Source organism: Dromiciops gliroides, chromosome 2 (assembly GCF_019393635.1).
Source record: "Dromiciops gliroides isolate mDroGli1 chromosome 2, mDroGli1.pri, whole genome shotgun sequence".
Taxonomy (NCBI): Eukaryota; Metazoa; Chordata; class Mammalia; order Microbiotheria; family Microbiotheriidae; genus Dromiciops; species Dromiciops gliroides.
In genome coordinates this window covers 32,779,036-32,801,875 of record NC_057862.1, presented here as the reverse complement: position 1 = coordinate 32,801,875, position 22,840 = coordinate 32,779,036, and the positions used below count along the sequence as shown (strand labels likewise).

At 48.7% G+C, this 22,840-nt stretch overlaps 3 protein-coding genes across 5 annotated transcripts in view; 2 read left to right on the top strand and 1 right to left on the bottom strand.

The window, feature by feature from the left end:
- The window catches only part of TYSND1 (trypsin like peroxisomal matrix peptidase 1), a 17,521-nt gene extending 14,983 nt beyond the window's left edge, over positions 1 to 2,538 (top strand). Inside the window, exons 4-5 of one of the 2 annotated variants that reach the window (XM_043982079.1) lie at positions 1,864 to 2,049; positions 2,435 to 2,538. In XM_043982079.1, the coding sequence (XP_043838014.1) occupies positions 1,864 to 2,049; positions 2,435 to 2,484 (236 nt within the window). In that variant the 3' untranslated portion in view covers positions 2,485 to 2,538. Of the gene's footprint in view, positions 1 to 1,863; positions 2,050 to 2,434 lie in introns of those variants that run through there. The other variant, XR_006354714.1, reaches the window with a different exon arrangement.
- AIFM2 (apoptosis inducing factor mitochondria associated 2) lies at positions 2,442 to 22,840 on the top strand. The gene is made up of 9 exons (XM_043982082.1): positions 2,442 to 2,616; positions 3,686 to 3,801; positions 4,630 to 4,749; positions 5,583 to 5,675; positions 7,151 to 7,259; positions 10,518 to 10,670; positions 16,078 to 16,278; positions 16,551 to 16,728; positions 21,908 to 22,840. The coding sequence occupies exons 1-8, from the start codon at positions 2,442 to 2,444 to the stop codon at positions 16,703 to 16,705; spliced, it is 1,122 nt and encodes a 373-aa protein (XP_043838017.1). The 3' UTR covers positions 16,706 to 16,728; positions 21,908 to 22,840.
- Positions 19,878 to 22,840, bottom strand: part of LOC122740188 (core histone macro-H2A.2) — a 58,138-nt gene continuing 55,175 nt past the window's right edge. For both annotated transcript variants that reach the window (XM_043982083.1, XM_043982084.1), the window contains exons 8-9: positions 22,274 to 22,448; positions 19,878 to 20,421 (exon numbers count right to left, since the gene is read on the bottom strand). In XM_043982083.1, coding sequence (XP_043838018.1) covers positions 20,256 to 20,421; positions 22,274 to 22,448 — 341 coding nt within the window. In that variant the 3' untranslated portion in view covers positions 19,878 to 20,255. The remainder of the gene's footprint in view (positions 20,422 to 22,273; positions 22,449 to 22,840) is intronic.

Here is a 22,840-nt window from a genome sequence, read left to right as displayed (position 1 = left end):
TTGCAGGTATCAGCCTGCATTTATTAATTGCTAGGTACATTGCTAGGTGTTGATGCATTTATTAATCACCTAGTATATGCCAGGTTCCATGCTAGGCTTTGAGGGATGGATGTACAGAGATGAAAACAATTCCTACTTACAGTCAACAAGGACACAGAAAAGTTGGGGCTAAGGGCCAGGTGTGTCTGTGCCAGCCTGTGGGCACCTGGAGTCCCTGGGAGTAAATGACCCTCAGGGAGTGTGCTCTTACCCTTTGGCCCATTGATCTCACTGCTGGGCACAGCCCTCAAGGAAGTCAGAGGCACAAGAAAGGGTCATCTCCCACTGTTCATCACATTGTTCTTTCTTTTTGGAAACAAATGGGTGCCCATTTACTGGGGAATATCTGAGCCAGGTGTGGTACGAAACACTCTCGCACCATGATCGATCATAGATTCAGAGCTGGAAGGGACCTCAGAAACCACCTAGGCCGGCAGTTGGGGAAACTGAGGCCTCTAGCACGGTCTCGCTTGGACACGTTTTGTCGGCAGGCTTTTCTTCACTTGGGTGGGGCGGTGGAGTAAAATGATGGATATAAACAATCCTGAGACCTCAGTAAAAACTTGCAAAAACAGAAGCCCAGCCAGGGCCCTTTTCAGCTGTGGAAGATGGTAACCGTCCCTTGGGGCCTACTGGCTTTTGCCCTGTAGGTGGGATCAGCCTGGCAATGGATGGATGGGGAAATCCATTCATTGTTGGGTAGGGAGATGGAGCTGTTGAAACGCTGGGGGTTGAAATAGGAGCAAAAGCCATTGAGACATGCACCTAATCCGGCTCCTGGGCCTTTGATTTAGGGAAGCTGAGGTCCAGGGAAAGTAAGACTTGTCCCAGCTCTACCCAGCTGGACTCTGGCTTGCGAGCTTCCCTCTGATTCACTGTCTGAAAGAGCTGAGATCTGAAGCCTCAAGGCCAGAGGAAGAGACAGGAGAAAAGAGGGGGGGAGGTCCTGATGGCTGGAGGGTGGCCCCGATGATACACGGTTTACCTACGTTATTTACACCTGCTCTTCCTTGTATTAGACGCTCCATTGGCCAACTACATGCGTTTTCCATGGCTGTCCCCCCAACCCCCTCCCAGAATGCTCCTGGTCCTCAGCTCCGCCTCCTGGCCTCCCTCTGAGGCCATCTCCCAGGGATGGTTTGCATGTTGAGCTCCCTGAGGGCAAGGACTGTTTTTGCCTTTCTTTGTACCAGGGGGCTTAGCCTGACATACACATACAGTAGGTGCTTAATACATGCTTGCTGATTGACTGAATAACTAAGTGACTGTTTAAAGGTCTTATTTCGGACTCTGCACATTGTTGGTTTCCAGGCCTTCTCCCAAGCATCTCCGTCACTTACGGTTTTTGGTCAAGTCATTTCCCAATTCTTATTATGACCCTTTGCCTTCTCATACTGGGTCTCCTTAGATGTTGCCCCAGATTTTATGAGTTTTCTGAGGAACAAAGACTTTTCATATGTGACTTGCTTCAAGAGCTCAGCTTTGGCTGGGAAATCTGGGGGCTGAGTGTGATGACCCCAGCCCAGCCTGCTGCAGCCCCGGGGCTGCTCTGCTAGAGGCCTCCATTTCTTCATCTGGAAATAGGTATAAACTTCCACCTTCATAGTCCCAGTCAGTGAGAATCGATGCCAGAGAGGAACCTGTCGCGTTCAGGACACTGGACATACTCTTCCAATTAAGGCAGGAAAGGGAAGGCGGAGGATTCCCTCCCACTGGATAAACATTGCTTGGGCGTTGGCAGGTGGCTTTCAGTCACAGGTCCCCTCTGTTAGGGGTTGGGAATGACAGGCCCTGTCACTGAGAGGCGGACGTTCTTCTCTACAGGTGGGGAAGCTGAGGAAGTTGCTGCTTCCAAGTTCTGGCTTATCCTAGGATCACCATGGAGGGAGTCACTGACAAAACCAGGAGGCCACATCCACCCATCTGACACTGTGGCTGTTGGTCCTTCCCCCGTCTGGGATTCAGAAGGCTCAGTAGTGCCCAGTGCTACAGAGCACACTTGTAGACTTGGTCCTGTTTGAGCTTGGCTTTCATTTCTATGAAAATGTTTTATTGATCATTTTTAATAGGTGTTATTTCCTAGTTATTCCTCTTATTTTCCCCTCCCCACCAAGAGAAACCTCCCTTGTAATAAAGAAATAGAGTTAAGTAAAACATATCAACATGTTGACTGTCTAGCAGTGTATACTGTATTCTGCACCTGGAGTCCACCACCTCTCTGCCTACTTGTCGGTGCAGTAAAGTCACCTTCCCGACCTGTTCAGCTAAGTGGCACTGTCCATCCCCAGTCCAATCCCATCCTGTGGGGCCCAGTTAGCCTGAACTTGACTATGTAGATCAGCTCGATTGGCTCATCTCTGAATCCTTGTCTGTCTTCCTCCCTTGGGGTTGTCAGGGCCAAGATGGGATCCCAGCTCTCTGTGGATGCGTCTGTGCACGTGGTGATCATCGGAGGTGGCTTTGGTGGGATCGCAGCTGCCAGCCAGCTCCAGTCCTGGGGTGTCCCCTACACATTGGTGGACATGAGAGATTCTTTCCATCACAATGTGGGGGCCCTTCGGGCGTCTGTTGAAAGCGGTAATTTCCTCTTCTTGTGCCCTCCCCCCCCCCCCAGTCTAGATAGCGGCTGACCCACAGCTAGAACCCAGATCTCCCGTTCTCAGCTTAGGGATCCCTCCACTCTTGCCACACCTGCCTTGGGGATTATTGGCTCTGCCCAAGCTTTTGAATCCTAAGAGATGACTGAGAACAAGGGGACATCCTGTAGTGAGGAGGGAGGAGGGGCAGGGCAGGAGGGGAAGGAGAGGGGCAAAGGTGCAAAGAGAGAAAAACAACTTCTCAGTTTTGCTTCCTTCAGTATTTTACCAGGAGCTGGCCTGGCTTAAGTGCTTTAAAAATGGCATTAACCGAGGAAAGAGGACATTTTCCATGTTGCGGAAAGGGCATGGGATGCTCCTGTGAGATTTAAAATTGGATATTAGATCAAAATCTCCCCTACTTAACTTTTCCCTTAATTTATCTCCCAGACTAGTAAATGGAAGAAGCTTCTGGTTTTCTAGATAGAGCCTTTATTGTATATAGTCACAAGGTGATGTTGATTAGAAGGATAGGAAAATAGAAATACAATACAAATCGTCTTAAGTCTAGGCTTAGTCTATATTCCTTATAAAAACTCACCAAACCGAAAAGGCCACCTTTGGAGAGAGAGAGTCCGTGCCGCGCCGTCAGGAGTCCCGCCAAGCAGGCAAAAGGGCCTACTCTCGTTCTCTCCACCCCGGAAGTCAAAAACCCGGCAGGCAGTCTGACATGCGCAGCAGGCGGACTGTTCATCTCCTCCCCAAAAGGGTGGTCCTTGAAAAACTGGCGTCTTTCAGTTATCCTAACCGACTGTTAAAAACTTTCATATTTTACCACACTCCCTAGCCACGTGACCTTGGGCCAGTCACAGCCTCTCCATTTTCTCATCTGTAAGATGGGGGTAGTGACGGTTTCCTTCTTGAGCTCACCAGTTGTTGGCAGGAAAGCCCGGGTGCTGGAGGCTGAGGCTCGCTCGGGGTGGGCTTGCTCCTTCTTCCTTCCAGCCCCATTCTGGGTTCTTGGGGAGCAGCCCCAGCGCCCCCTGCCTCACTACATGTTTGCGCCCCAGGATTCGCCAAGAAGACGTTCATTTCATATGCAAAGACCTTCAAGGAATGCTTCCGGCAAGACCTGGTGGTTGGGCTGGACTTGGAAAAGCAGCAGGTCCTGCTTCAGGGAGGTGAGGTAGGTATGTCCTAGGGGGACGTGTGTGGCGTTCTATGGAAGTTTGGCCCCAAGGGCAAACTGAGGGTGACACCCCCCCCACACACACACACACACTGATCTTCCTGTAGCTCCTACCTGCTTAACCATACAGAACTGGACAGGCCAGTTCTGTAGTTCTTGTTAATGTTTCTTTTCCTTCCTTCCTTCCTTTTTGAACTATGTTATTTTATTTTTTTAAAGTAATAAACATTTTTATTTGTAGTTTTGAGTCCCCATTTTTATCCCTCCCTCCTTCTCTGTCTTCCCTGCCCCTCCCTTAGGTGGTGAGCAATCAGATGCGGGTCATATACATAGGGTGTGCTTCTGGTGGCAGTGGAGGATGTTGGGGTGTGAAATGGGATCTTGCAGTCAGGGAGCTTCTAATCTAACGTGAATGGATTTGAATCCAAGCCCTAAATGCATCCTCACCTTTTCTGAAGCTCTTTCTCCACCCCACCTGCTGCATCCCCAGCCCTGGACTTTGCTCCTCTTGGGAGTAGTAGAGCCTTGGCTTTTCTATATAGAGTCAGTGGCAGGCCCTTTCCAGGCATAAGGGTGGGAAGAGATTCGTGTTCTAAGACCTGAGTTGGAATCTGGCCTCTGGCAGGTTACTTAGCCTCCCGTTGCCTCATTTTCCTCAGCTGTCAAATGGGAGGGCATCTACCCTCTGGGGTAGTTAGGAGGAGCAAATGAGATAATATTTGTTACAGCACTTGGCGCACAGTAGGTGCTACGTAAGTGCTTGTTCTTCCACTCTGTCCTCCTCGTCGTCCTAAGCAGATTTCTGCCTCTTTGGTCTTTCCCTAGGTTCTCTCCTACTCCCATCTCATCCTGGCTACAGGCAGCAGCGGGCCCTTCCCAGGGAAATTTACACAGATTTCAAACCTGCAGTCGGCCATTGAGGCTTACGAAGTCATGGTGAAGCAGGTGAGATGGGCCGGTCCCCGGGCACTGATGAAGGTGGGAATGAGGAGGCCAGGCTGGGGTGGGGCAGGGGAGGCCGCCCTCTGGGAAGGAAGAGAAGGCCCAGGGCTAGAGAGGGTGGGTCATAGGCCGAAGGAGGATGGAGGGAGGATCCCATGGGGGCTTGGAGGAATGGGAATGTCTAGCCCAGGGGGGAGAGGATTGTTTATGACTCCCATCTTCAAGGATCTGAGCACCTGTATTGAGAAGAGGCATCAATCAGACCCTCTGCTTGGCCCCAGAGGCCAAAACTAAAACTAACAGGTGCATATTACAGGGAGGCTGAAGTTGGCTCGACCTAAGCAGAAACTGTGCCCTCCCTGGAGACCTTTCAGTGGAAATGGGACGAGCTGGGCCTGGCATTTGAGGCCCACCTTGTCGGGTCCCCCTCTCTTTCCAGACCCCTTTGAAGTATTTATTCAAGCTAGCCTAATTTCCCTCCACCCCACACCCTCTCCATCTGTTGGAAATGTTCTAGAGGGAATTCTCAAGCATGCACTAATTAGATGAGTTGGATGGCCTTTGAGGTTCCTTACACTTCTGATGTTCTGAGAGTCCATACCTGGCATGGGGGTGGGAGATGAGAAATGGCAGCAAGGGCTGTTTTGTCTGGAATGTGGGGGAGTGATAAAACTTTCCATCTGGAGCCGGTTTGTAAAGGGCTTTAAATCCATCCAGTTGACTTAATTATTCTTATTATGCTCTGATTCAGGAATGGCTCCTTCCCAGGCCCAGCCTCAGGGCATGAGTGGGGTGAGCACTCTGTGTAATTTCCCTTCCTTTCTTTTTTTGATCAGGTCCAGAGCTCCCAGCATGTTGTGGTGGTGGGAGGAGGCGCAGCTGGTGTGGAGATGGCTGCAGAACTGAAAACTGAGTATCCTGAGAAAAAGGTAGCTGCTGTGGCTCGGCCTGGGGCCTGGGGCCTGGGGCCTGGGGCCTGGGGCAGGCAGGCCTGTGCTCCCAGCAGGAAGGGAGGTGTTAGGGCATTGAGGGAAGAGGCCTGGTTGGGAAGCCTCTAGGGTCTCTGGGACGTGAGAATGCCAGCCTGGCCACAGACAGGAGCCGTGTGCCAGCCTGGACAGGACTTGGGGCTGGGATTAAGAGAGACCCAGGCTCCAGGCCTGGCTCTGCTACCAGCCCTTCCCAGGACAGACAGAGCATCCCTTAACCCTTTTGAGGCCTCAGTTTCTTCATCTGACAAATGAAGGGCCCCTAGGCCCTTGTCCTAACAAGACGGCTCGAAGGTCACGTTACCCGTGCTGTCCCATGGTCCAGGTTTCATCTCTCATTGGTCGGATTTCCCTGATCCTGGATCTTGTTGTGTCATCCTCACAAGTCCTCCCAGGCAAAGTTCTCACATTTCTGGACCCAGCCGCTGTTCACTGAGCTCGTGCTGGGCGCTGTGCAAAGCCCTGGCACTGCAAAGATGAGCAGTGAGAGTCCTTGCCCTCCCGGAGCTCCCCCTCTAATGAGACTTGTTATGTGGTCGGTTCTCAGTCCTGTCCGACTCTTCCTGACCCCATGTAGGATTTTCTTGGCAGAGATCCTGGAGGGGTTGGCCATTTCCTTCTCCAGATCATTTTACAGCTGAGGAAATTGAGGCAAACAGGGTGAAGTGACTTGCCCAAGGTCTGGCTGTCTGAAGCTGGATTTGAATCCAGGTCCTTTTGACTCCAGGGCCAGTTTGAAGAAAGGAATCAATGACTGAGAAGGACAATGGGCTGGTCATGTGACTAGAGGGGGCACGACCTGTGTCCTCTTTAGGATCCTTGTGGCGGGGTTAGGAAGGCCTCTGGTACATTGGGTAGACGCCTTGTTTTGTGCTTCTGGGAGGACCGGAGGGAGAGCAATGCAGAATGCAGGGATGTGCGTGGGCTGCAATCTGCATCGATGGAGGGAATGGCCACCTTGATGAGATCAGGAGTCCACCAGATCTCCCTCCTTGTGTGTATTTTATGATCTTCATGAGGACAATGCCCAGGAAACTTAGGACCCAGTAGTAGCATCCTACGATGTTCGGTTCAGCCCATTCCCCAGTAGATGGTCAGGCTCTTAGTTTCCAGCTTTTCACCATTACAAAAAGAACTTGCTACAAATAATTTTGGACACATGGGTGCTTTTCTTCCTCTGCCCTCGTTAGAGCACAGGGTATAGATTGTAGCAGAGTGGCTGGCGCACAGTAGGTGTTTGGCTGGCACATAGTAGGTGTTTATTGGGTATCTATTGGTTGGTATCTATTGAAATGTTCTTTTCTCCTCTGCATAGGAAGCTGCTTGGACTGGGCAGCCTCATGGGGTTCATCTGTGCTCCTGGGAGAGCCTGGGGACCTCTTGGCTGAGGGCCTTTTGTTGGTTCTCATCTGCAGGTCACTCTCATTCATTCCAAAGTACCACTGGCTGACCCAGAGCTCCTTCCTTGTGTTCGGCAGGAAGTGAAAGAGATTCTGCTCCGGAAGGGAGTAGAGCTTCTGCTGAGTAGGTACCCCTCCCACCCATGTCACAATCTCAGCCCTTTCCTTCCCAATTTCCTCGGGTGTTTCCCCCTATTCCTGAACCTTTGGGGATGTTCTCCATCCCTGGCAGTCTCTCGGGTGGTCTGTACTTGTGTCCTCCTCCTCCTCCGTTGTCAAAATATGGGGCAGGCAGAGGCAGAGGCTGGATAAGCCCTTGTTGGGGATGGTTTAGAACCCACTGAAGCACAAGCCCATCTCCCCTTTGGGGGAACCCCCAGAACACGGCAGACACCTCCCACCGACCTCTGTAAGTCATCCCTCTCCAGGCCTCAGCCTCCAGGGAGGGTGTGACTATTAGTTTGTTCTGCATTTTTATCCTTAATAAATCCCATCCCAATTTGGATCTGATCTAGAAAGTACTCTTGGTTGGGAAGTTCTTGGTTCTGTCACCTGCGTGACCTTGAGCACATTCCTTAACCTTCCCAGGTCTTGGGTTCTTCCTTACAAAACCAGGGGCTTCATTCAAAGGCACTGGAGGTCCTCCCTCGCTCCAAATCCATGATCGCCCTCGCATCTGGGCAGCGAGTGCACCCTCTCTGCCTCTCGGCCTCTGGGTCCTACCTAGCGTCTGAGACCCAGAGTCCCTCCACGTTTTGTTTTTACATATATTTTGGGAAATAAAATTCTATTAAAAAAAAAAGTGCGGTTTTGGCCAGTTGGGGCTTAGTCCTTAGCAATGTGACGGATACCCTTTTGGATGTTTCAGGGTTCTTGGGATCATTTGAGACCATCCAGACCAGCCTCCTCATTCTTTCGGATGAGGAAACCGAGGTGTCCAGGAAATGAAATGACTTTTCCAAGGTCACAGGGTAGTCAGAAGTAGGATTTGGATCCAGGTCCTCAGATTCCAAAGGCAGTGTTTTTCCCCTCAGACCATATTCTTCATAGAAAGAATATGGAGCCTTTTAGCTTTCCTCTAAACCTGAAGTTCTTAACATTTTCTGATCACGGACTCATCCCTCCCCCTGGTGACATTTGGGTAATGCCTGTGGACCACTTCTCAGAATATTTTGATTAAATGCATAAAATTAAATACAGAAGATTATAAAGGAAACTTATTGTATTGAAATGCAGTTATCAAAATATTTAAAAGCCCAGGGCCTCCAAGTTGAGACCCACTCTTACCCAGTGACTATGTTGTTGTTCAGTCATTTCTCACTGTCTTGGGCCTCAGAGAGGCAGTGACCTCAATGAGGAAGGGGACCACCTTGCGGTCCTCTGCCTTAGATAGACCCTCCCTCTGTTCAGTCTGCATTTCAGGAGGGACGTGCTGCTGGGGCACCAAGGATTGCTTGTAAGAACTGACTTTCCCAGAGTCACGCAGCAATCAAGCGTCTGAGGCTGGATCTGAACTCAGGTCTTCCTGACTCTAGGCCCAGCGCTCCATTCACTGTGCCATCTAGCTGTCCTCCTGAATGTGGCCTGCCTAGCAATAGATAGGTTCTGACCCTCACAATAGATCAGCAAGACATATTCACTGGATGAGAGTGGATGGCCTTGTCTGCCTGCTTCTCACTGCTGACTTGTTTTGTTTTGTTTTTTGCAGGGCAATGAGGATTAAGTGACTTGCCCAGGGTCAAATAGCTGATAAGTGTCAAGTGTCTGAGGCTGGATCTGAACTCAGGTCCTCCTGAATCCAAGGCCAGTGCTTTATCCACTGTGCCACCTAGCTGCCCCAGGGCTTGAGATCCAGGAGGCCCTTGCTTCATTCCCACTGTCTTCCTTCTCCTAGTTGGGGTGGGTGAAGACGCTTCTGGGATCCTCTCCAACTTGGAGAGTCTCGGATTTTATTATTGTCTTTCCCATATGTTGAACAACACTGGGAAGGTGTAAATGGGGTCCTCCCATGGGGGCCCACAGTCAGCTCCTTTCCTAGGGCAGCCTGATTTCCCTGAAGAGCCCAGCGAAGGTGTGTAGCAAGCTGCCCCAGCCTCCTCCCGCCTGGTGGAGATGGGGCCACGCAGGAAGAAGGATTCCTCATGATCGTGGGCTTTTTAGGGGCCTCCTGTGTTGTGAGAACCCTGGGTACAGATTTAGGGGCAATGGGGTCCAGCGTCCCCATTTTACAATTGAAGAAACTGAGGCCAGGCTTTGGATTGTGCCACTCCGTCTGTGGGATGGCAGGGCACTTTAGTGAGTGTGTTTTGGCACTGGGGAGAGCTCAGGTTCGAGGCTGTTTGCGTGATTAAACGTGACCGCCTTGTCGTATTCTCCAAAGCACCAGATAGATGCCGTCATGGTCATCGTTGTTACCGATTCTAGTTATTACTGTTATTGTTGTTATCCTTACCGCCCAACTGTGTCTCTTGGCCGGGCGGGGATTGATGGCAGAAGTGAGCCTGGGGGAATGGAAACTCTTCCCAATGAGCTTCATGAAAATGAAAGTGTAGTGAGGTCGTCACCACTGGCCTCTGAGTGGGCCTCTCGATGTCCCCCCCCCCCATGGGGGCATGGGGGGTGGTGTTAGAGACGTCCTGCTTAGCTTCAGGTTAGCAAAGGTCACCTCCCACCTCCCTCTAGCCCAGGATTCAGGGTCCTGTGCCCTTTGGCCCTGCCTACAGATTTCCCCCCAGCTCCTAGTCTATGTGGCAGTGGCCAGAGCTAGGTCTTACTCACATTCTGACTTGTCTACAACCCCTCCCTCCTTCCTTCCTTCCTTCCTTCCTCCCTTCCTCCCTCTTTCCTTCCTCCCTCCCTCCTTCCTTCCTTCCTTCCTTCCTTCCTTCCTTCCTTCCTTCCTTCCTTCCTTCCTTCCTTCCTTCCTTCCTTCCTTCCTTCCTCCCTCCCTCGTTGCTCCCTCCCTCCTTCCCTCTCTTCCTCCCTCCCTCCTTCCCTCCCTCCTTCCTTCCTCCCTCCCTCCTTCCCTCTCTTCCTTCCTTCCTTCCTCCCTCCTTTCTTCCCTCTCTTCCTTCCTTCCTTTCTTCCTTCCTTTCTTCCTTCCATGATTTCTTCCAATGACTGGCTGACTTGGCAGCTGAGGCATCATGGTCCAGTGGTTTAAGCAGTGACTAGAGTCAGAGGATCTGGGTTCAAATCCCATGTAATGGTGATGCTTAGTACCTGTGTGCCCTTGGGCAAGTCCTTTAACCACTCTAGGCCTCCGTTTTGCTCATCCATAAAGTGGGGAGGGAAAAGAACAAGATGGTGTTCAAGGCCCTTCCAGCTCTAGACCTGTGCCCCCCCCCCACCCCATTAATGGCTTTTCTGTTTCTGGCGCCAGATGAGCGAGTGAGCAACCTGGAGGAGCTGCCCCTCAATGAGTATCATGACAGCATCTGCCTCCGCACCAACAAGGGGACCGAGGTGGTGGCCAACCTGGTGATCGTCTGCAGTGGGATTAAGATCAACTGCTCTGCATACAGCGGCGCCTTGGGTGAGTGCAGAGCCCCGCACTGGGGCGAGGCCTCCATCTGCCCCTCAGACCCTTCCTAGCTGTGTGACCCTGGGCAGAGCACTTAGCCTTTGTGTGCCTCAGTTCTCCGTCTGCAAAATGGGAAGAAGAGTGACACCAGCCTCCCAGGCTCGTTGTGAGGATCAAAGGAGATAATGTTCATAAAGCGTTTGGTAAGCCTGAAATGGCTCTATCAGTGCTGGCCACCCTTCTGAATTGTGCTGCCGGTGCAGAACAGACAGCCTGGGGGCAGGGGCTAAAGCCTCACATAGAGTCTGTCAGAAGTCCTGGATTCCAGTCTTCCCATTGACCCTGACTAGCCACGTGACTGTGGGCAGGTATCAGCTTCCCTTTCTCCATCTGGAGAAGGAGGCCATTGGATTATAGCCAGGCCCTGCTTAGTGCAAGTAGTGAATCCCATGGAATGGTCGCCAGCCTCTGAATCTGAACTATTCCAACTTACAGTGATGTAAAACAGGGCAGTTGGCTCCAGCCCAGTGGAAATGAGCGATGGGAATTCAAATAACGCCACTGCTTGGGGCATTATTGTCTGCAGTAACTGAGACCTCCATGTGAGTAGACCAGGGCTTCTTAACCTGGGCTCTGTCTCCTTTTTTTTTGGTTTTATATTCTGGTAACTATTTTATAGTATAATTGGTCTCCTTTCTAATCCTATGTAGTAGATCATTTTCTTCATTTAAAGCATTAGCCTCATAAGGGATTCATCGACATACAAAAGGTTGAGGACCCCTGAATGGGCCTGAACGGCCTGGTGGGTCCCCTTCAGCTCTGAACTTAATCCTCAGGCAGATGACACTAAGAGAGCCGGCCCTGAGTGGAAGGTGACAGAAAAATGATTTGGGGAAATGAACTAAATGCCTGCTTCCCTCTTACAGCAACAGGGGCGGGGGTGGGGGTGGGGGGGGTGGGTGGTATTCTGGGCTTTGCTAGCTTCAGTTGCTCTGCTAGGGGGTCTCTTTCTCTGTCCACTTAATCTGGCCTCTCTCTCCTAATAACCGATGAGTATATTCTGATCTTATATCCCATCCCTGATTGTCAAGGAGCAAGGCACAGGCAGCCAGATTCTAGTACCAACTCTGCTACTGACTGTGTGGCTTTGGGTAAGTCTCTTCTCTGGGTCTCAGTTTCCCCTCTTGTTAAAAGAGGGTTCTGATCCTATTATGACCCCAATGTGGAATGATGTGGCCAGGTGTTCTGAATGATCTGATTGATTTCTTGTGAGATAATGAAATAGAAGTCTGACTGAGCCCCGAGTGATAAGGTGGTGTCTGAGGCTCACTGGTGGTTCTGGACTTGCCGTTTTCAGTGGTTTAGGGCATTCTTGGTGGCTTCCTTGGGAGAAGGGAGGCTCAGAATGGACCCAGATTCAGCAGAGGGTCCACAGAGCGTGGAGTTTTAACTCCCAGAGAATCTCAGATGTCTTTTGGAGCTGATCTCCTTTGCAGATTTTTTTCAGAGTTTAAAGGTATTTCTAGGATCGTGTGGAAATTTATTTTGATTTGGGGACCCTACCTTTAGGCTGAGATTAGAAAGCCTTAGGCCCTCAGGGTCTCTCCCCCTCCTCAGCTTTAGCTGAGTAAAAAAGCCCCGTGGGCTATACAAGACACCAGGTCAGACAGCTGGGGGGGAAAAAAAGCCCCCAGCTCCCTCCGACCTGAGCGGAGCTATCTGAAGGATCCTGGATGGCCTGTGCTGAGGCATGAGGCTCGAGAGCACCCCCCCCCCACCAGCTGCAGCTCTGGCTGGCGGATTAGCTTGGTCTGTGGGGGCGAAGGAAGCCCCGAGATTTGAGTGGAGAGAAGAAAAGGTATAGATAGACCTGGGAGTGAGGAAGATTAAGGAGACGGACTAAAAAGAAGGAGCGAGGATGGACTAGATAGAGAGACAAGATTAAGGAGAGGGGCTGACTAGAGGAGGACGGACTAGATAGACAAGAAAGAGGATGTGACTAGAGGGGAGCCTGGACAAGGACGGAGGAGAGTTCAGAAAAGGAGAGACGGGGCTGACAAGGTTACAGGCCTTAATACAAACCAGGGAAAGTGTAACGTGCCCTGAGGCCGGAGGCAGCTGAGGGCCTTATTGTATTCAAGAAGTTCGAAGAGCAGCAGGTGGGAAAGAGACTGCAGGAAAGCAGTCAGGTTGTACATTTTATTTCCCTGTATTCTTAATTTTAAATAGTATCTCATAAATAAACTCTGCTTTGATTATTTAGTTAAGAGGCTTCTTAATCTTTAGTCTATCAGTTTGGGAGCAGTGTGGTGGAACTTTATAAATGGCCCACATTAAATTAACGAAATCAGATAGCCAAATAGTCAACAGTCCCCAGATTAGTCCTCTGGTCATCCATAGATCAGTTCCCCCCAAATTAGGCCCAGTCAATTTAAAAATATTTCATGTTTTAATGGCGACCGCGGCAGGACTTACGTCCCAATTATAATTTTTCTAAAGTTATCATTTTTCATATAATCATCATTTTTCATAAATCCAATTATATATAATTTTTCCAGGTTAGTTATAGTTATGAATAATTAATTTTTTTACAATCGTGAGAAGTAGAATTGGGAGGAATTCTTAGAAATCACCAATTCCTGGGAAGTTTGAAGAATCTCAGATGGTATCTCATCCAACCCATCCCTGAGCAAGCATCACCAACAAGTGGTCACCTGCCTGCTGCTTATTAAAGACCTCCAGGGATGGAGAACTCATTACCTCCCAAGCTTTATATCTATGTCTGTGTCTATCTCTATCTGTGTGTGTCTGTATCCATATGTATATGCACATACACATGTGCTCCATTATTCTCTTGTTATCATCAAGGACACCCGTGATGATATGAAGATTTTGTAGGGATTAGAAAGTAGGCATGTAGATGAATAGTTATTCATATCTGCTTGTCCATTTGGGGGTTATTAATGATGTTAGTGATTTTTTCTCAAGTTTTTTGATATTTTTCCTTTTTTTGCATTCCATGATTGCTCATAATCTTCCACTGTTCTCTGCTCTAAGATTTTATAAAATAGGGTTTACATACTACTAAGTTAGTATTGTCTTTGGCTATCTCTGTACAATTCCCCTTGGAATTATTTTTTTGGTTCAACTTCCTTTGGAAATGGTGATAATCTGGGTTGATCTGTTTCTTTATCTATTTCCCTTTTTATTTTTGTGCTGTTTAAAAAAGGTCAAGATAGAATTGTTTTGGTTGCACATTATTTTTAGGCTCATAGGATTGTATATATTTATTGCTGAAAGTCACCTGAGAAAGCCATTTAGTCCAGTCTTCTTATACATGAAATTGGCTCAGAAGTTATGACTTAGCTAAGGTCACACAGGTATTAAGTTACAGAGATAAGAATTTGAACTCAGGGCCTACAACCCGAAAGCCAATGTTTTTTATTTTTTCTCCTGTACCACACTGCCTCCCTCTCCATATTTATTCTTTCAATTGGCTGGTATGATCTTTGTGCTAACAAGTCAATGACCAGATGACAGAAACAGCTGATTTAGAAATGACCTACACATTGGTAACAAGTCATAAATTTCATTTTTCCTGCTTCTTTTCTTTAAGAAAGTATTAGTATTGGGGGCAGCTAGGTGGCGCAGTGGATAAAGCACCGGCCTTGGATTCAGGAGTACCTGGGTTCAAATCCGGCCTCAGACACTTGACAGACACTTACTAGCTGTGTGACCCTGGGCAAGTCACTTAACCCCCATTGCCCCGCAAAAAAAAAAAAAAGAGAAAGTATTAGTATTATTTAAGAAAGTATTAGTGTTGGGGCAGCTGTGTGACGCTGAGCAAGTCACTTAACCCTCATTGCCTTGCCAAAAAAAATATTAATGTTGTAGGTATCAGATCCTGAGTTGTTTCTGAGCCATTAACCTCTTTTGTTCCTTTGACTCTGAGTCATATTTTCTGGTATTTTTCACTGTCTTCCTTTAATCATTGCTTTTACAACAAAGTTATAGGATATTAAAATATATCTCAATTTAATCTGGGGGGTGGGTTATTGAGTTCTGGACACTAGTGTAGTCTAAGATAGCATTTTTAGGCCACCGTGTCATATTGTTGACTTATGCTTAAAGCATGCATGTCACTAAAAACCTTCCCCTCAAGAAACTTTCTTTTTTTTTTTTTTTTTTTTGGTGAGGCAGTTGGGGTTAAGTGACTTGCCCAGGGTCACACAGCTAGTAAGTGTCTGAGGCCGGATTTGAACTCAGGTACTCCTGAATCCAGGGCCGGTGCTTATCCACTGTGCCATCTAGCTGCCCCCTCTCAAGAAACTTTCAATCTGTTGGAAGAAATGGAGGCTCAGAGAGAGATCACTTTCCTGAGGTCACATGGGTCAATAATTAGCAGAGCTGGCATTTGAACCTAAGGCCCTTAGGTTCTGGGTCCCAGCCTCCTCTCACTCCCCCATACTCTATCTTCCTTTTTATTTATTTATTTATTTATTTATTGCAAGGCAATTGGGGTTAAGTGATTTGCCCACGGTCACACAGCTAGTAAGTATAAAGTGTGTGGGGCTGGATTTGAACTCAGGCCCTCCTGACTCCAGGGCTGGTGCTCTATCCCTTGCACCACCTTGATGCCCCTCTATCTTCCTTTTTAAAGTAGTGTGGCTACTTTCTTCTAAGGCATTGCATATCGTTTTTTTGTTTCTTTGTTGTTTTTTTTTGGTGAGGCAATTGGGGTTAAGTGACTTGCCCAGGGTCACACAGCTAGTAAGTGTCAAGTGTCTGAGGCTGGATTTGAACTCAGGCCCTCCTGACTCCAGGGCTGGTGCTCTATCCACTGTGCCACCTAGCTGCCCCTGCATATCTTTTAGAAATCTTCCAACATGATGCCCCAAAAGAAACAGGAAGATCGACCAATGAAGTGGTCACGTGATGATGATGACCCCTTTTAGTAGCAGCTTATGTTTCTGTAATGCCGATGCATAGGTAGGGCAAAGGTTATCATCCCCACTTTGGGGACAAGGGAACTGAAGCCCCAGAGAGATGAAGGGATTTGTCTGGGGCTCCACTCTTCAGGTCTTGTGAATCCCTCTGGTGCTACCCTTCAGTCTACGTGACTACCCACCTGTCAGGATGAGCTGTTTTTGCAAAATTGATGCTTTTCCATTAGGCCCATTTCCCACCTGGGAGTCAGTGTCACTTTCCAGGTGTTGACACCTTCCTCTTGCTTCCTAAGGAGAGTTTCTACGGGGAAGGGCTTTAGACAGAAATCAAGTCCACGGGAAGGTGGTTTCCCTAAGGATGAAACTTTTGGTAATGACTTGGCCAGCCTCGAATGTTCATCCTCATCTTATCCTGCTGACCAGCTTAAAGGGTGGTTAAGATTCAGAGTGACAACGTCTGTTTTGCTCAACAGGTGATAAGATGGCTAGCAATGGGGCCTTAATGGTGAACGATCACCTGCAGGTCCAAGGATTTAGTAACATCTATGCAATTGGGGACTGTGCTGATGTGAAGGAACCCAAGATGGCGTACCATGCCGGACTCCATGCCAATGTTGTTGTCACCAACATTGTCAACAGCATGCAACAGAAGCCACTCAAGACCTACAAGCCAGGTAAAAGGGGGGCTCTAGGCAAGAGCCTGAGGCTGCCTTTCTCAGACAGTTTGGTTAGACACAACTCGATTATAAAGGTTATTAAACAAACCCAAATTGCTTATGGACGCTTCATCCCTGGCAGTCTTTAGAAAACACGTAGGCATTTGTCTGAGATGGTTCCCTGTCCCTGAGGCCGGGAGCTGGACAAGATAATTGCTTGAGGTTGCTAAGAATCAGAGCCTATGAATGGTAAATATAACAGGTTCCTCTTCCTTGTCGGCCCTTCCTAGGTGCACTGACGTTTCTGCTGTCCATGGGAAGAAATGATGGTGTGGGCCAGATTAGTGGCTTCTATGTGGGACGGCTCATGGTGAGGCTTGCCAAGAGCCGGGACCTGCTCATCTCCACAAGCTGGAAAACTATGAAGCAGACGGCACCCTCATAGAGAGTAAGGGGAAAGAAAAAAAGGTAATAAAACCAATTAATCAGTGGATTTTTAAAAAAGGAAGATAAAAAAGATGAGCAGAAAGCATCAGATGGAGTGAGATACCAGAAGGAAAAAATTGCTCTCTGTGCTCACGATGCCTGGAATGTACCAACAGGATCACTTGATAGATTGTTGGCATCTCCTGAGGGTGCTGTCCAGCACACAGAAAAGATTTCCTAAGAGGGCCATTTTGTGGTTGGACAAAGCCATTTGCCTGCTCAGTCTCAGGTTTGGGTACCGAGCCACCCATGTCCAGCTCCTCCCATGGGAAGCAGGCATCCTGAACCATCTGACTAGGGAAGGAAAGGCATACAAGTCTCAAGTCCTGCTCTACCCCTTCTGTCGTTTTTTGGGGATTTTGCGTGTGTGTGTGTGTGTGTGTGTGTGAGGCAGTTGGGGTTAAGTGACTTGCCTGGGGTCACACAGCTAGTAAGTGTCAAGTGTCTGAGGCTGGATTTGAACTCAGGTCTTCCTGACTCCAGGGCTGGTACACTGTGCTACCTAGCTGCCCCCTCCTTCTGTCATTCATGTAGGAAAGGGGGGAATGAAAGGCCAGGGCTCCGGTCTGGATATGGTTTTCACAGGGACTAGAGACCTTGTAGGTTGTCCAGTTTGATCCTCTCATCTTGCAGAGGAGCAAAATGATGTCCAGAAAGGGGAGAAGACTTGCCCTAAATTTGCATGTGTTAAAGACACACAGGTGGAATTCCAAGGCCGGTCCTCTGGCTCTGATTCCGCTGGCCTTTTTGACTACTTTACCTCCTGTTAATGGGAAATAAGTGAAAGAGTGGGAGTAGACAGGTGGGTTCAGCCTCTGTCTCCCCTTCTGCAGGAAGACACTGTGCTGGTCTGGGCATTCCTGGGGAATCATCTGTTGGGCAGACTTCAGGTGGATGGACAAAGCAGCCAGACTTAAGTTGTCCCTAACTTTCCATTAGTGCTTGACAAGCCACAAACTTATTCAAATGATGAAACTTTCTGGGTCCCTACTTTTAGCTCCTTTCTCTATGATATCAGATAAATTTTAGAGGGGCAGCATTCCTTAGGGCCAAATTCCAGCTAGATTAGCCTTGTAACGTTCAGATAATTAGGGAAATGTAGCAGTAGAAGTGCACCCTTTGCGGCATTACTGTAGTATTTCTAATACTTACGCCTACCAAAGATCTGTGATTTTATCCATGTGAGTATTTTTCCCATACTGATCTTAACCCTTCCCCATTCCTGCCTTAGAATATAGTTTACTATGATCATAAAATGCTCCCCCTGGTGGCCAACTTTTTGGTTGTAATGCCCAGTCTTGATTTTCAGCCCAGGTGTATCCTGGGGCTCACTGATCATCAGACTCTCAAACTCCAAGTATTGCCCTTTTTGTAGGACCTTCCAGAGCTCGAATTGTGTTGGGGGCAACTTCCTGGTCAACTCCACATCTTAAGGGGGCATGGGAAGCAGGCTTTAATGGAGGGATGTTTAATATTAGGGAAGCACAGGCCAGCTGATCAGCACCACAAAACAGATCTTGACATATTAAATACTTACCTTCCTCTGGATGGAGAGTCTCTGACCGTAGTGACGTGGCTAAGGGTCGGGTTTGATGAAATGAGCCAAAGACAAAGGTTTATTTCAAACCCCATGCTCGCTCCCCCCCACTGGTTAGCTTTGGTTTCCTGGCTGACACTGGGACACCAATGAGCTGGTATTTATTCTTAGCCAACGTGGGAAGTGGAAACAACACTGGATTTGAAGTTAAGAGGCTTGGGACCAAACATGGACTCCTGTCTTCCAGCTGTAAATCCCATGGTGCTTGTGGGCTCAGATTCTTTTCCTTTAGCAGACCCACTTTCAGCTAACTTTAAAGCATTATTATCACCTGTGTTTTCAGGTGTAGTTTTCCATCCCTATCTTGTCTTTCATAAGCCTTTGTCAGGGCTACGTGGGAAGAGAATTGGGAGACTGATCTTAAATTATAATTGGCCCAAAGTCAAAGGAAGATTCTTGGTTTAGGCTTCTTTTGGTTGCTTCTCCCTTGCTGGAGCTGGGGAGTGCTGGGTTGCTGGGGCCTGTAACTTCTGTCATTGCCTCAACACTTTGCATCTCCTTGTGAAGTTTTCCGAACCATTCCTAGAGGAGGATCCACTTCCTGTCCCTTTATTTCTAGGTCCTTTACCTACCAGAACAGCTGCTCACTTGAGGGGGCAGCCCACAACAGCAGCAGGTTCTACCTGAAGTCCATATGGCCACAGAATCTTAGAGCTGGAAGAGGCCATAGATGGCATCTAGTCTAACCCTCTCATTTTATGGAAGGAGCGGGGATGGAGACTCAGAAGTAAAGCAACAGGGCAGTGAGGTGGCACAGTGGATAAAGCAACGGCCCTGGATTCAGGAAGACCTGAGTTCAAATCTGGCCTCAGACACTTGACACTTACTAGCTGTGTGACCCTGGGCTTAACCCCCATTGTCCCACAAAAAAAAAAAAAGAAAAAGAAAAAAAAGAAGTGAAGCACCGTGTCCAAGCTGATTAAGTGGCAGAGCAGGATACCATTCTACTGATTCCAAACCCAGCCCTCTCTTTGTCCCCCCTGCCTTCTTTAACCAAACCCCACTCCATACAAGGCCCCAAAGTAGGGTATGTAGCTTTGCTATCCCAGTAGACACCTGTAGTTCAAGCTGGTATCTGTTGCCTGGGAGGCCTTTACTCTTGGGCCTAACTTTGGGCCTGGGCCAGCATTAGCCCCATACCACTGAGGTGGCGAGCTGTGCCCATACCTCATTCCAAACATATGTCAACACGATGAAATGACTTTCCCAGTTTGGGGAAATAAAAAATCTGTTGCAATCAAATTGAGGGTCATAAGAAGGACTCTGGATCGCTTTTTGCCTTTTTTTTCTTTTTTCCTTAAAAAACAAACAAGCCTGAAGAGAAACATCATCAGAAGTTACAGAGATTATTAGGGGGAGAAAACATATTTGAGAAAAGCACCAAGTGAAAAATGTCTTTCAGATTTTCCTCTCCGACACGGAATGTAGACAACGGACAAAACCAAAGTCATTTGTCATGCCCTCCCCTCTTGAAAAAAAGAAAGAGGAACAGAAGATTTTTTTTTTTAAAGAATTTTGAAAGTTTTTTTTTTTTTTTTGCCTGTAAAAGTCAATGCTACAAATCTAAAACGAGGTCTGTCCTTGGAAAATAAGTTCTAAAATGACAAGAAGACACACGCGTAGCAATCCCGGGGAGGGACCGGGATAATGTGGGACGGAGGATAGTTAAGGTGAATAGAAAATGGGGGCGGGCACCTTTCCGGGAGGGCTGGGATAAGCGACAGCACAAACCGTTCCCCCCTCTTCATGGTGGGGAGTGCTCCCTCTCCATCACACGGGGCTGTCTCTGACTCCCACCCTCCCTTCCTCATTCTTTTTTTTTTTTTTAATCAATGCCCAATTCTCATTTCAAGCTGAATCCTCTTCAGGTCCCTGCAGAGGGAGAAAACCAAGAGGGTCCGGCTTGGAGGGGTTACTTGATGTCCAGCTTGGCCATTTCCTGCACGTAGACACCAATGCTCTCGCTGTCAAAGAGCAGGAAGTAGACGTTCTTTAAGGACGAGGAGCTGGAATCGTCGAAATGGGCCGAGATGGCTTTGAGGGTCACCTGGGCCGCAGTCTGTTTGGGAAAGCAATTTCTGCACAAAGAGGAGGGAAGAAACAGAATCAGTTGGATATTCCTAGGCTTATGGATATGGGGGGTGTGGGTGTGTGTGGTGGGGGAGGAAATGTCCAAAAGCGCATTACTGGACTTACTAATAACCTTGATACCCCCTTGCCAGAAGACCGCCTACAAGGCAAATGATGTTTTTGGCCCCAATGCCTGATGACTGAATGTTTTAAAATGCTGCCCTCTAAAAGCAAGGCTAAGCCGTGTCAGCAGCCTCAGCAAGATTTTACTTCCCCTCCCTGGGCCTCAGTTTCCTCTTCTGTCAAAGTAGGGTGCTAGCCTAGATGGCTTCTTTGCAGCTCAAGACCTAGGGTCCTGTGATCCCATAGGGCAGAGAGAGAGAAGTTTGAAAAGTTATTACTAAGAGATTAAGGCCAACAAAGTGCTCTTTTTCCTACCACCTGATAACAAAGGTCGTCTGAATGTTATTATTATTATTACTATTCTCACTTTGCATTTGAGGAACCTGACAACATAAAGGCAGAGTGACTTGCTGAATCACCCAACTCTTGATTTAATTTCATTTCCAGGGGGCGGCTAGGTGGCGCAGTGGATAAAGCACCGCCCTGGATTCAGGAGGACCTGAGTTCAAATCCGGCCTCAGACACTTGACACTTACTAGCTGTGTGACCCTGGGCAAGTCACTTAACCCTCATTGCCCACCCCCACCCGCCAATTTTCATTTCCTGTTCTAAATTCTCTCCCTGACCCTCAGAAGGCAAGACAATTCCTCATTGGCCATGTCCTCTTTATTCCAAGTCTGGAACTTTCCATTCCACTGTACAGGGGCTGTGTCATAGAACGTTCTTTCCTCACCTGGGAGGAACCTAACCTTGAGAAGCAGGGATAGGCAAGTTACTGTTTGATAATCCTTAGAGACCAACAGCCTTAGTCTCACACATAAAATAGACCCTAACCCTCCTTCTCAGTGGAGTTATGGGGAGCTCCCATTTCTACAGTACTTGGTCTACAACAGTGCGGTGAGGTGGGCAGTGAGTGATGCGTTTGCTCCATTTTATAGATGAAGAAACTGGAGCTGGGATCAGAACCCAGATCGCAGCCCCGACTGGTTCCCCTTCTGGTCCACCCAGCTGTCTTTTCCAAGCTGTGAGAGCCAACATGGCTTTTTGTCAGCTGGCATGCGGCTCTTTGGTAGGGTTTAATGAGGACACTGAGGCAGGCTGCCGGAGAACGTTCCTGGCAAGCCTCAGCCCTGTTTGGGCCCTGGATTCTCTTTCCTCTTCAGAGCAGAATCACCTATATAGACACTAAGGCCCTTTTCTCATCAATGACTGAGGCCCTGGTAACATGGGCATTTCTCGAGTAGGTGGGTACAGCCCAAAGCCACTCTCTGCAATGGGGAGGCAGGTCCACTCTGGGGCTCCTGATGAAAGTCAGTGCCTTGGTCTGGGACCCACACCTCTCCTTAACCTCCTCCCTCCTTCTGTCCCCAGGGCCTGGTCTATCCCATGGGCAGTTGCTGCCGGGAGCCACAGCCGACACTGGCTTGATGTCCCTTCTGTTTGGTGGAACCTTCCCCTTCCTCATCTCTAATTGACCTTCTACCCAGCTCTTAAGACGTGGGCAGTGAATGTCAGAACCCCAGCCCCGGCGCCTTATGGGATTCTGGAGCTGTGCGCCTGCACGTCTCCCAAGCTGACCCAGAGGGCTTTCTGTCTTGCTGTTGGATCCTGTTCTTGGTGATGAAGAGGGACTTTTTTGGTGATGCTTGTAAAACGTTCCAAGAATCCCAGAGTGCATCTGACGCCGAAGGATGAATGAATAAGTCAGGGGGATCCGTGCTGGTGCCCACATCTTACCTGCCGCTGGGGAAGGGTGGGAAAGCCACGGACTTGAGCTTCTTGTCCTCGGCGGCCGACAGACAGTTCTTGATGGTCTCCTCAAGCTGCTCTTCGCATTTGTCTGAGCCCCACTGAGGGATGTGACAGTGGATGACAAATTTGGCTGCCAGGCCACTGGACTGGCTGACGATGGCTAATGCACACAAGGGAATGGGAAACAGGTTCCCGTTATTTCTCAGGTCTTCATCCCACACCTTGGGGAGTTACTAAAATCAATCAGGTACCTTAGGTGGGTAGGAGGCAAGACATGAGTTGGCAGGGATCCTGCTTAGAGGGCTTGGGGTGGTGCTGATCACTGAAGTACACATAGATTCAGGGTTTCCTCTGAGCCGGTCCTGCTCCCACCCACCCACCCACCCATCCATCCACCCCAATATGTAAAATATCTTGGTTTATACTTCTCTGTGCCCATCTTCTCACCCATCAATAGAATGTAAGGTCTCTGAGGACAGATGCTTTCTGCCTGTGGCTGCCCCACTGATCAATACCAAATAAAGTTTTTTAAATGGAGATTAATGAAATCAA

Excerpts from the sequence above, each read along its gene's own strand:
- AIFM2 (XM_043982082.1), top strand. The coding sequence starts at position 2,442 with ATGGGATCCCAGCTCTCTGTGGATGCGTCTGTGCACGTGGTGATCATC. Across the intron at positions 2,617-3,685 it reads TCGGGCGTCTGTTGAAAGCG|GATTCGCCAAGAAGACGTTC; the intron begins GTAATTTCCTCT and ends TTTGCGCCCCAG. Across the intron at positions 3,802-4,629 it reads TCCTGCTTCAGGGAGGTGAG|GTTCTCTCCTACTCCCATCT; the intron begins GTAGGTATGTCC and ends GTCTTTCCCTAG.